Consider the following 13,168-nt stretch of genomic DNA (forward strand, 5'->3'; position numbering starts at 1 on the left):
CACTCTGGTCAGAGCTGTCATTATTACCCAATTACGGTGACACTTCGAGTCACGTGGTTTCATCTGCTTGTGCTACAAACTGCACTGATGTTTTCATTGCTGCTGGTGTTCTTTATAGTCGCTGATTTTGCCAGATTTCCTGGTGTTTTCGCTCCCATATTGTGGCAATTTGTATTTATGAACCTATATCAATAACTTTTCTAAGGATGAAGTGGTAATTAAAGGAAAAGAAGGAGTGGTATATGGGAAGTATGATTTACAAGTAACATTAGTACAAAAAAACATTACTAAGGATTCTGTACGGCCTGGTATGGGAAGAAGTCTGTGAGGGTGGGGGGCAGCGTGACACCATGAGTTACTGCACTGGGTAACACCAACCTTAGTGATGCCACTGCTGACAAGTAGTTTATCGGGGGTAAGCAAGTCAGGGAAACCCTGGTGGCGTAGTGGCTAAGTGCTATGGCTGCTAACCAAAGGCTCGGCAGTTCGAATCCGTCAGGCTCTCCTTGGAAACTCTATGGGGCAGTTCTACTCTGTCCTATAGGGTCGCTATGAGTCGGAATCGACTCAACGGCACTGGGGGGGTGGGGAAGCAAGTCAGCCACCAGGCAAGAGCCTGCTGGGACGAGGCACAGGACAGGAGCAGGTAGGTAGTAGACAGGAGCCCCTTGGAAAGGGCTGCTGGGCAATAGGAGGGCAATGGGCACATCACGCTTCTGGTGGTTAGGGCTACTGTCTCCACTGTGTGGCTCTGCATTACATGAAGCCAAAATCAACTTGTGGTCTGCCTGTCAAGCCACTCACTGCGGCAGGGGCAATGCCCAGCGAAAGGGGCTCCTTTCTGATTTACCCAAAGGTTCCATCTACTTGTTAAGACCTGCACTGGCGGAAGTGCATCTGCCTAGAGCGGATGCTTTTTTCTAACTCACACAGAGGATCTCCCTAGGCTAGCAGTGGCTCTGTGGCAGCGGGTGTTTATAGGAGGTGAAGAGTGGAGGAAGAGGAGGATGAAGGCAAGATGGGACTTGGGTAATATTGTTGGGTGGGCACAGGCAGCAAAGGCTTCACCCTCTTTGTAATATTCTGTCTCCATCCTGAAAAACCAGGGCCTTATTCTTCCCCCTTTGTGTAAATATAAACCTGCTCTCAGAAATCTCATTTGTACTAAGGTGAAAATGACTAGTAGCATCTTAAAGTGCTGCCTCTCCTAGAAGGAGCTGCATTTAAACAGAAATCAGAGTTGGAAATCAATAATACATAAATTCAATATACATTCACCCATCTGATTATATGCAAAGTACTTGCTAGGTACAGGGCAGGAAACAGTGCTACAAGGAGGGATAAGTCATGGGCCCGGCTTTCAAGGTGCTCTATGTGGTAGGAGGTTTAAGGGGAGCACACAAATGTCCGTATTTACAAAATAGAGCATGAAGATGTCATGGGGGGGTGCTGGGTGGGAAGTATTAGGAGACCTAAGGTGTAAGTAAGGTCAGGTATCAGCAGTGGCCCTGAAATCACACACCTGACTAGCTCCAGCTGCACGATGGCCCTAAAGAAATATATATATATATATATGTATGTATGTATTTGTAGAACTGACTGCCTATGGTAAAGGAGCCCACACAGCAGAGATGCCTTCCATTACGCTTAATGCCCCCATCCCAAATGGAGCCTGAGGAGCAAAGATGGCCACCTTGAGATTGTCAACAACTTGAAGACACAAAAGTAGGGAGGTGAGGGGAGCCTGACTTTTGGGTAACTGACACCTCCAGGTGGCATTTGGCAAAGTTGAATCAATTAGTAGTTTAATCAAAAGCAAATGAAATTCAGTCTATGATTTTGAACTGTTCAAATTTGACTCTGTTAAAGTGTCTTACTTCCATTAAAATTCTTGCCAAAGGGAAATAGGTAAGAATAAAGGCTCTATACATCCATGACTCATATTTGAGTCACATCCGACACTTGTATGTTATTCGCCTTCACGGCTGAGAAGCATGGGGTAGTAGGGTAGCTGACAGCATCAGACAGGGGTCCTGCAGGTTAATGTGAAGATTGGGGTGTTTCTTGGGAGCTCCTCACTGACTAGGGAGCCTGCGGGGTCTGGTTCAGTCAGTTTCCTGGTGCTCAGCACTCTTTCCCCCTTTTATTTCTTTGTCCTACAGAAGGGTATTACAGCAAAATAAAAAGGAAATGGGATTATACAAAAGGCAATGGAGAAAATAAATCAATTTGAGTTGTGAAGCGAATTGCTAAGGCAGGAGTGGTGGGTTTCCGTGCTGGTGAGAACATGCTCTTCTGAAGAGTTTCAAGGCAGTGGGAGAGGCAGTGTGTTTTTCAGAACGGTCCAAGGCGGCAGCAGAAGGTTAATAATATCTGACATTTTTGAGTTCTTGCTATGGGCCAGGAGGGGTCGAAAACTCTTCACATTCACAAACTCTTTCAATACTCAGACTGGTTCTCAGAGGATGTTATCATCATCCCCATTTTGCATATGAGGGAACTGAGGCTCAGAGAGATTAAATGAGTTTAGGGTCAGCTAGAAAGGGGCTGAGTCAGAACTCAAACCCAGTTCTGTCAGATTCTGAAGTCCATTTTCCTAACCATTAGCAAGAACTAGAGATCAAGAACTGTTCACTTCCTAGTGTCTTCTTTAAAAAAAAAAAAATTTCTCTCAAAGTAATATATGCACATAGTTCAAACGCAACATTTCCCTGCCCTAGCCCTTCCCACCTCTAGGCCTGTTCCTCACATGCAGATACTTCTAATAGTTTCCTAGTGGTGAAGTAGGTAAAGTTTACCTTCAAAGGTCACCTGTGTTTATAAGGAGCCCCTGGGTGGTGTAAATGGTTAAGCACTGGCCTACTAACTGAAAGGTTGGTGGTTCAAACCCACCCAGAGGTGCCTTGAAAGTAAGCCTGGCCACCTGCTTCTGAAAGGTCACAGCCTTGAAAACCCTATAGAGCAGTTCTACTCAGCAGACATGGGGTCATGATGAGTTGGAATCAACTCAACGGCAACTATGAAGAACAACAACAACATTTTTACAAGAACTCTGTCCTCTCTGCTAGGAATCAGCCAACTAAGACTTCTGCTCTAGCAGTCAACAGGCAGCCTCCTGCCACCCAGGGCTTGCCCTGTTCATTGAAACAGACCTGTCCTGTATCCCCTCAGAGCCAGATTCTCTGCTCCTCTAAACTGAAAACCAGCTAATAGGATAATCAGCTCTGATGTAAGGTGTCAGATGACCTCCCATAGCGCCCTATTTAAGTACCTCTGGAGATAACACCCTATTTGGTTATCTAACAGAGACAAATGAGCCTAATGATGAGATAGCCAGGGCAGTTAGGAGAGGTGGCTGTCAGACTGGTATGGGAGATGCTTTGAGGCAGCTGGAGCCTCTCACAGGGCACCATGGATGTTACCATCTGTCCTAGGGTAAGCACTGCTTCCAACCAGAGCAAGAAAGTCAGATGAGTGAAAGGTAGCAGGATCCTTTGACCCAAATCTTGAAGAAAGACACCGGATAGGTAAAAAGGGCACTTAAGACAAAAAATTAAGCTGGGTGGATTGCCTCCTCACAATTCCTTTTGCAAAGGAGTTGGGCAAGAAAGTGGCATTGTCAAATCAGTTTAAAACTAGACCAAGTGGCATTGTCAAATCAATTTAAAACCAGATCAAGAAATCAAAGAAAGAGTAAGTGAAGTCCAAATGATTTGAGGGAGAAGTGAATGAAGGAGTTCAAAGAGTTGGAAAAGTGACCCCCTAAAACAAATAAAAAGTAAAATAATAAAGGTCATGGCTTTGAGATTTATTCATCAACAGATACCTCTTATGAGTTCAATATTCTTTGCAGACAACACCTCATTAATTCCTGCAATTCCCTCTCATATCCATTATATTGGTGACAGAGATAGACTGTATCCCAAAGAGATATTGCTACCAACCTTGCATCCCAAAACGAGAGCAATCCAGACATCAGAGTAGAGGGAAGCACAGAAGTGTGTGCTGGTCAGAGAGCAGGACGCGTCTCTCCCAGTCACCTAGGAGGGACACAGAGTCAGGTCTGAGGGCACCCACAATTACCAGGAACACACAGCAAATCTTTGTGACTATCCTGGCTTGGGAACTCCACTATGGCATATAATTTCCCCCTCAGTATGCAGAAACTAGGTGATGCAAAAAAATTTATATGCAAAAAAAAAAAAAAAAAGCTGATACCATCAGAAACTAAATGACAGTGACTACATATGAGTTGGAGGAAAGACAACAATGTTGCGCTGACACGTGAATGTTGGGCAGCAGCAGGGTTTACCCCTCAGTTCTGTCCTTTGCTCCTACATTGATTCAAATTAGTGGTTCATCAAAATTACAAGTTATTTCACACCATGGATCTGATATTCACAAACAGCTGAAATCTTAAACATGAAATCTACAATGTCAAGATCCCATTGTATTCTCAGCTTCTTGATGAAGACATAAAATACATTCTATTAATTGAACACTGTGTACCAGGCACAGTTAAGTCCTTTACCTGCATTGTTTTACTTTATCCTCACCACAACCCTATGAAATAGGTAGTATAGTCATCTCCATTTTACCTATGAGGAAACAGAGACTTAGAGAGGTTAAATAACTTTCCCAAGGTCACATCTCAGGTAAGTGGTAGAGCTGGGATTTTAACTAGGGTTGACTGACTCCAAAAAAAAAAAGGCTACCTCAAAATGACACCTCTTAGTAATTAGAGGAAGACAACTTCCCACAGCTGCAAGTTCTCGCTATTGGTAATATGGAAGCAGAGATAACTGCCAGGCAGGTCCCAGTGTGCTGACACCTGGGTGGAAGCCCATGAAAAGACACTTGGGGCAAGAGGAGCAATGGGAGTGATAGCACACCCTGCAGTCAAGGGGTAAGGCATTCATAGCAGTCACAGCTCCTAATTCTCTTTCCTCTTTTGGTCATTTGTCTTCTTGTTGGGCAGTTGACCACACAGTGAATGCTGCTGGGAGAATGACCCCTGTGTTTCCTGAGAGGCCAGCCCAGTTTGGGAACAAAATTCTCCAGAAATTGAACTCCTCACCGTCATACTGACACCAAGAATCTGAAGGCACTGGATGGAATCAGTCAGCACCCATGTCAGGAGCAGGATCACATCAGCAATCACCAATGCTGCCACCAATCCCAGCAGCTGCAGGTCTTTAATAATCTGCAAAAGAATCAAGGTCATAACTTCCCCTTGCTCACTGGCTATATGACCCAGGGGCCACAGTGTCCCACATACTCTGAACTGCAAGTTCCAGGGTCAGCCTTCCCCAGGAACTTCATATCCAGCTAGCAAAGATGGAAGTAGACACCAAACATTTACAATGACTTCTGTGTTGATATCATCATTATCCATTAAACATTTCCATTGTTTATATTCCACCTGGTTCCACTATTATTTATAGATATATTTATATGAACACATAGAGATGTGAGAGTTTAACATCAAACTCTTAACAACTGTTGCCTCAGGGGGTGGGAGTGAGAGATGGGGGTTGGAAGGAGGGATAACTGGCATATTTTTATACATCTATAAATTATTTGATTTAATACCATGAAAATGTGTTACTTTTATGATTACAAAAATAAAATTAAGAAAAATATATACGCTGCAACAGAACGCAAGAAACTGAAAAATATCAGGGAAAAAATGAGAAGGATGATGCAAAGTCCCAGAGGAAGATAGTATGCAACATTCATGAGATGGGGCAGAAACGTGGATCTGAGCTTTTAACGACTAGTGAAAAGAAGGAAGCACAACCAGTTACATAATTCATGTTTTTGGTAAGATAAAAAGAAACCAGTTGCTTAACCAAGCTTTTCAAAATCAGTGATAAAGAGAAAATCTTAAAAGCAGCCAGAGAAAAAAGACATATTACATACAGAGAAAGATAAGAAGACACCAGGTTTCTCATCAGACACAAGGTCAAGTAAGAAGACAGTAGAAACACACCTTCAAAGTGCTGAAAACAACAACAACAACACAAAACCCTAGGAATTCTCTAAACAGTAAAAATATCTTTCAAAAAACAAAGGTAAAATAAAGAAATTTTCAGACATCCAAAAGCTGAAAAATTTATCACCAGAAGACTCACAGAAGAATGTTAAAGGAAGTCCTTCAGGCAAAAGGAAAATGACACCAGATGAAAACATGGCTATACACATAAAAATTAAGAGCACTGGAAATAGTAACTACGGGAAAATACATGATCAATGTATATTTAAATACTCAAAAAAGTAATTGTTTAACAAAAGTAAAACAATATTGTGTGGAGTTTATGACATAAGTAAAAGCAAAATGTATATCAATAATAGCACAAAATCAGAAGAGGAGAAAATAGAATATACTTATACTACACATGAAGTGGTTAAATATCACTTGAAGGTAGATTGTTATAAATTAAAGATTATATGGTAAGCCCAAAGTCAATCACTAAAATAACAAAACAGAGAGCTATAGCTAATAAGCCAAGAGAGGAGATAAAATAAAATCATAATAAATATTCAATTACTCCAAAAAATGGAAGAAAAAGAGGGGGGAAAAAAGAGAACAAAGAAGAGATGGAACAAAGAGAAAAAGAATAATAATATGATAGGTTTAAATCTAAACAATCAATAATCACATTAAATGTAAAAGGTTTGAATACTCCAATTAAAAGGCGTATGGTCTCAGATTGGATTAAAAAAACAAGTAGACAAGTAGTATGGAATGTGGAAGATTTGAACAACACAATCAACCAACTGAATCTCATTGATATTTATAGAACACTTCACCCAACAACAACAGAGTGCACATTGTTTTTAAATCTTTTACCATGCTAGATCGTATTCTAGGCTATAAAACAAGTCTTAATAAATTTAAAATAATTCAAGTCAAACAAAATATGTTCTCTGACCACATGAAATTGAATTAGAGATCAATAACAGAAAGATCTCTGGAAAATCTCCAAATATCTGGAAATTATACAAGACATTTCTTAAAAACTCAACTTTTTAATGACTTTTGTTTAAAAATATGGGTCAAAAAAAGAAGTCAAAGAGAAAATTATAAAGCATTTTGACCTGAATGAAAATGAAAATGCAAAATTGTGGGATGCCACTAAAACAATTCTTAGGGGAACGTTTATAGTGCTAAATGCCCACACTGGAAAAGAAAAAGAGGGTCTTAAGTCATCACTTCAACCTCCACCGTAAGAAACTAGAATGAAAGAGCAGATCAAAGCCAAAGCAAGTAGAATAAAGGAAATAATAAAGATCAGAGAAGAGATCAATGAAATTGAACGCAAAAATAATAGAGAAAAATCAATAAAACTGTAAGCTAGTTCTTTAACAAGATCAGGAAAATTGATCACCTTTAACAAGACTAACCAGGCAAAAAAGAGAGAATATGTAATTACCCAAACAAAGAATGGGACAGGTGACATCACCAAATATTCTATAGATATTAAAAAGATTATAAAGAAATATGAACAACTTTATGCCAATACATTTGACAACTTAGATGAAAGGTACAACTTCCTTGAAAGACACAAACTACTAAAGCTCACTGAAGGAAAAAAATAGGTAACCCATATAGCCCTATATCTATTATAGAAATTGAATTTGTAGTTATAAACCTCTCACAAATAAAACTCAAGGCCCAAATGGCTTCACAATAAATTATACCAAATATTTAATGAAGAAAAAAAAATTCTATACAAACTTTAACTAAAATTGAAGAGGAGGGAACACTTTCCCACTTAACTCTGTAAGGCCAGCATTACTCTGATACCAAAACCAGAAAATACACTACAAGAAAAGAAACAGACAATATCTCTTAAGAACATAGACACACAAATCCTAAATAAAATTTTAGGGGAAAAAAAATCCAACAATGCATGAAAAGGACAATATATCATGACTAAGAGAGGTTTTAAGGAGCCCTGATGATGCAGTGGTTAAGCACTCCGCTGCTAACCGAAAGGTCGGCTCTTCAAATCCACCAGCTGCTCTGCGGGAGAAAGATGTGACACTCTGCTTCAGTAAAGATTTACAGCCTTGGAAACGCTATGGGGCAGTTCTACTCTGTCCTACAGGATTGCTATGAGTCAGAATTGACTCGACAGCAGTGGGTTTGTTTTGGTTAAGAAAATTTATCCCAGGAATTCAAGGTTGGTTTGACATCCTAAAATCCTTTAATGTAACTCACCATATGAATGAACTAGAAGTGTAAAACCATATGATCATGTCAATAGGCACAGAAAAAGCATTTGGCAAAATCCAACATCAATTCTTGATAAAGACTCTAAGCCAACCAGGAATAGACGGAAACTTCCTCAATCTGATAAATGGCAATAAATGACAGCTACAATAAAACTACTGCTAGCATCATACTTTGTGGTGAAAGACCGAATGGTTTCCTTGTAATATCAGGAGTAACACAAGGAGGTCTGCTCTCACCACTTTCTATTATACATTGCACCGTTGTTTCTAGCCAGTGCCATCAGGCAAGAAAAAGATATAAAAGGCATCGAGATTGGAAAGAAACTGTCTTTATTCACAGAGGATAAGATCATCTATGTAGAAAATTTGATGGACTCTACAAAAAAGCTACTAGAACTAATACATGTGTTTACCATGGTTGCAGCATAGCTGATCAGCATACAAAAATAAATTGCATTTCTGTATACTAGCAACAAACATTGGAAAGTGAAATTAAAAAAATATGAGACTAAATGGGCACACCAGCCCAGGGGCAAGGACTAGAAGGCAGGCAGGAACAGGAAAGCTGGTAATAGGGAACCCAGGGTTGAGAAGAGAGAGTGGTGACATGTTGTGGGGTTGTTAACCAATGTCATAAAACAATATGTGTACTCATTGTTTAAAGAGAAGCTAGTTTGGTCTGTAAAACTTCATCTAAAGTACAGTAAAATATAAATAAAAAACACAAAAAAGAAATTAAAAAAATGTTTACAATATTATAAAATATATGAAATAGAGATAAACACGATAAGAGATGTGAAAGCTCAACACCGAAAACTAAAAAATATTGATGAGAGCAATTGAAGATGTAAATAATTGGAGAAATATACTGTATTCATGGGTCGAAGATACAACATTGCTAAGAAGTCAATTCTGCATAATTTGATCTATAGATTTAATGCAATCCCAGTCAAAATCTCAGCAGAATTTTGTAGAAATTGACAAAAAGTCAGGTGGAAATTTAAAGGACCAGAATTCAAAGTCATAACAACACTGAGAGAAAAGAACGAAGGTTAAGAACTAACACTATCTGATTTTAAGATTGAATTTAATGCTACAGTAATCAAGGTACCGAGGTATTGGTGTCAAAATAGACAAGCGCATCAATGGGACAGAACAGAGTCCAGAAATAGATTCATACATATATGGACAACTGATTTTTGATAAAGGTGCAAAGGTAATTTAGTGGAGAAAGGACAGTCTTTTTAACAAATGGTGCTGAAACGTGAACTTCAACCCGTGCATTGTGCTAGATAAGAAAATTAACTGAAAATACATCATGGACCTCAACGTAAAACCTAAAACTTCTGGTTTTATCCCTAGATCAACTTGTATAAAACTTCGGAGAAAAACTTTTGGGACCTTGCTTTAAGGAAAGATTCGTTATGACATCAAAAATCATGACACATAAAAGAATAAGTGATAAACTGGACTTCATAAAAATTAAAAATAGCTTCTCTTTGATAAATGCTCTTAAGAAAATAAAAAGAAATGCCACAAATTGGAAGAAAATATTTGCAAATCATATATCTGATGAGAAATTTGTCTTCAGAATACATAATGAACTCTCAAAACTAAATAAAAAGAAAGCAAACACCACCATCCCCTTACCCCCACCCTGCCAAACTGGACAAAAGATTTGAAGAGACACATCACCAAAAAAAGACAGCACATAAAGACATGGAAAAAAAAAAAGTTCAACACTGTGTGTCATTAGGGAAATGCAAATTACAGCCATAATGAGATATCACTACACACCTATCTGTTGTTATTAGGTGCTGTTGAGTCGGTTCTAACTCAGAGTGACCCTATGCACAACCAACAAAACACTGCCCCTTCCTACATCATCCTCACAATCGAGCCTTGTTTTTCGCCAGTGGCTCCAGTGTAGCTTGGACCTCTTCCAACAGTACCGTTGATTCTTGATCATATGCTATCTCCTGAAATGGTTGAACGTTGACCAATTCTTTTTTGTAGAGTGCCTCTGTGTATTCCTTCCATCTTCTTTTAGTGCTTCCTGCATCATTTAATATTTTCTGGTAGAATCCTTCAATATTGCAACTTCAGGCTTGAATTTGCTCTTCAATTCTTTCAGCTTGAGAAATGCCAAGTCTGTTCTTCCCTTTTGGTTTTCTAACTCCAGGTCTTTGCATATTTCATTATAATACTTTACTTGGTCTTCTCAAGCCACCCTTTGAAATTTTCTATTCAGTTCTTCTGTTCATCATTTCTTCCTTTCGCTTTAGCTACTCTACATTCAAGAGCGACATTCAAAGTCTCTCCCAACATTCTTTTGGTCTTTTCTTCCTTTCCTGTCTTTTTAATGACCCCTTGCTTTCTTCATGTATGATGTCCTTGATGTCATTCCACAACTTATCTGGTCTTCAATCATTAACATTCATTCCGTCAAATCTATTCCTGAGATGGTCTCTAATTCAGGTGGGATATGCTCCAGGTTTGCTTTGTCTCTCATGGACTTGTTCTAAGTTTCTTCAACTTCAACTTGAACTTGCATATGAGCAATTGATAGTCTGTTCCACAATCAGCCCCTGGCCTTGTTCTGACTGATGATATTCAGCTTTCCCATCATCTCTTTCCACAGATGTAGTCAATCTGATTCCTGTATATTCCATCTGGTGAAGTCCACACGTACAGTTGCTGTTTATGTTGTTGAAAGAAGGTATTTGCAATGAAGAAGTCATAAAAAAAAAAAGAATTTTTTTTTCATAGGTCTTGCAAAATTCTATCATGCAATCTCCTGCATCGTTTCTATCACCAAGGCCATATTTTCCAACTACCAATCCTTCTTCTTTGTTTCCAGCTTTCACATTCCAATCACCAGTAATTATCAATGAATCTTGATTGCATGTTTGATCAATTTCAGACTGCATAAGTTGGCAAAAATCTTCATTTTCTTCATCTTTGGCCTTAGCGGTTGGTGTATAAATTTGAATAATTGTTGTATCAGCTGGTCTTCCTTGTAGGCATATGGACATTATCCTATCGCTAACAGCATTGTACTTCAGGATAGGTCTTGAAATGTCCTTTTTGACAATGAATGCAACACTGATTCTCTTCAATTCGTCATTCCTGGCATAGTAGACCATACTATGTATGAGCCAAAATGGCCAATGCCAGTTGATTTCAGCTCACTAATGCCTAGGATATCAATGTTTACATGTTCTATTTCATTTTTTTTTCCATTTCATTTTTGATGACTTCCAGATTCATACTTTGTACATTCCGTGTTCTGATTATTAATGGGTGTTTGAAACTCTTTCTTCTCATTTTGAGTAATGCCACATCAGCAAATGAAGGTCCCGAAAGCTTAACTCCATCCACATCATTAAGGTCTACTCTACTTTGAGGAGGCAGCTCTTCCCCAGTCATCTTTTGAGTGCTTTCAAAGCTGGGGGGCTCATCTTCCAGCACTATATCAGACAATGTTCCACTGCTATTCTTAAGGTTTTCTCTGACCATTTTTTTCAGAAGTAGACTGCCAGGTCCTTCTTCCTAGTCTGTCTTAGTAAGAAAGCTCCACTTAAACCTATCCACCAAGGGTGACCCTGCTGGTGTTTGAATACTGGTGGCAAAGCTTCCAGTATCATAGCAACATGTAAGCCACCACAGTACGACAAACTGACAGACATCTGGTAGACACAACCATTAGCATAGCTAAAAAGACTGACCAAACCAAATGTTGGCAAGGAGGAAATGGAGCTCTCATACACTGCTGGTGGGAATGTAAAGTGGCACAATCACTTTCGAAAATAGTTTTTTAAAAAGTTAAACATATACCTACCATAGATCCATTCATTCGCTTCTTAGGTTTTAACCCAAAACAAATTAAAGCATATATCTATAAAAGATTTGTGCGTGAATGTTCTTAGAAGTTTTATCTGTAATAGCTAAAAATTGGAAACAACTCAAATATCTATCAACAGACAAATGGATAAACAAAAACTGTAGCCATACAGTAGAACACTACTCAGTAATAACAAGGAGTGAACTACTGATACACCCAACAACATGGATGAATCAGAAATTATGCCAGCTAAAAGAGGCCACACGCACACAAAAAGACAAAAAAATATATACTGTATGATGACATTCATATAAAATTATGGAAAACACAAATGAATCTACAGTGACAGAAAGCAAATCAATGCCTGCTGGGGAAGGGATGGGAGAGAGGGATTACAAAGGGGCATGAGGAAACTTTTGGGGGTGATAGATATGTTCCTTGTCTCGATTGTAGTGATGGCTTCCTGGGAGTATCCATGTGTCAAAACTTATCAAATAGTATACTTTAAATACGTACAGTTCATTGCAGGTCAATTTTACCTCAATAAAGCTATTTTTTTAAAAAAGGAATCACTGTTCTAGTATGGATGAACTACTTGTTCTTTAGGCTATCTTCTTCATATGTACGGTTACTCTCAGCTGAGGGTTTGTTAAATATTCAGCATCATTCAGTAACATGTGCTTAAAAAACATAGAACTAAACTTCCAACTGAGTGATATAATGGGTCTGGGCAGGGCCTATAGCCAAAGAGGCTGATGGTCAAGCATTGAGGTTCAGGCAGGCTTATCAGGGAACCTGATAATATGTGAGAATGCGACTGAGATGACATCCGATATGTCAGGGACGTGTAGGTGATCTGGCTGCCAAGAACTCCTAGGATGAATTCTGATCTGCTGAATGGGTGTCCATTTCCTTGCTCACTGCTCTAGACACATCCTTCTTGGTACAGGGAATGGCCTTCTACATGGAAAAAAATTGAGCGCAGGTGAGGGAAATAGATGTGTTCTGTAGTCGCTGTCCCTCCCTCCACTTCCAGCTCACACCTGTGCCAAGCTGTAGTCTCTCTGAGCGTCCTGCTCACCC

The 13,168-nt window shown here is 39.2% G+C and overlaps 1 protein-coding gene across 1 annotated transcript in view; it reads right to left on the reverse strand.

The window, feature by feature from the left end:
• GPR156 (G protein-coupled receptor 156) overlaps positions 1–13,168 on the reverse strand; it is a 142,931-nt gene that overhangs the window by 15,945 nt on the left and 113,818 nt on the right. Inside the window, exons 6-7 of the mRNA XM_049877401.1 lie at positions 5,078–5,203; positions 3,945–4,040 (exon numbers count right to left, since the gene is read on the reverse strand). Of these exons, the coding sequence (XP_049733358.1) occupies positions 3,945–4,040; positions 5,078–5,203 (222 nt within the window). The remainder of the gene's footprint in view (positions 1–3,944; positions 4,041–5,077; positions 5,204–13,168) is intronic.

Source organism: Elephas maximus, chromosome 1, assembly GCF_024166365.1.
Source record: "Elephas maximus indicus isolate mEleMax1 chromosome 1, mEleMax1 primary haplotype, whole genome shotgun sequence".
NCBI lineage: Eukaryota > Metazoa > Chordata > Mammalia > Proboscidea > Elephantidae > Elephas > Elephas maximus.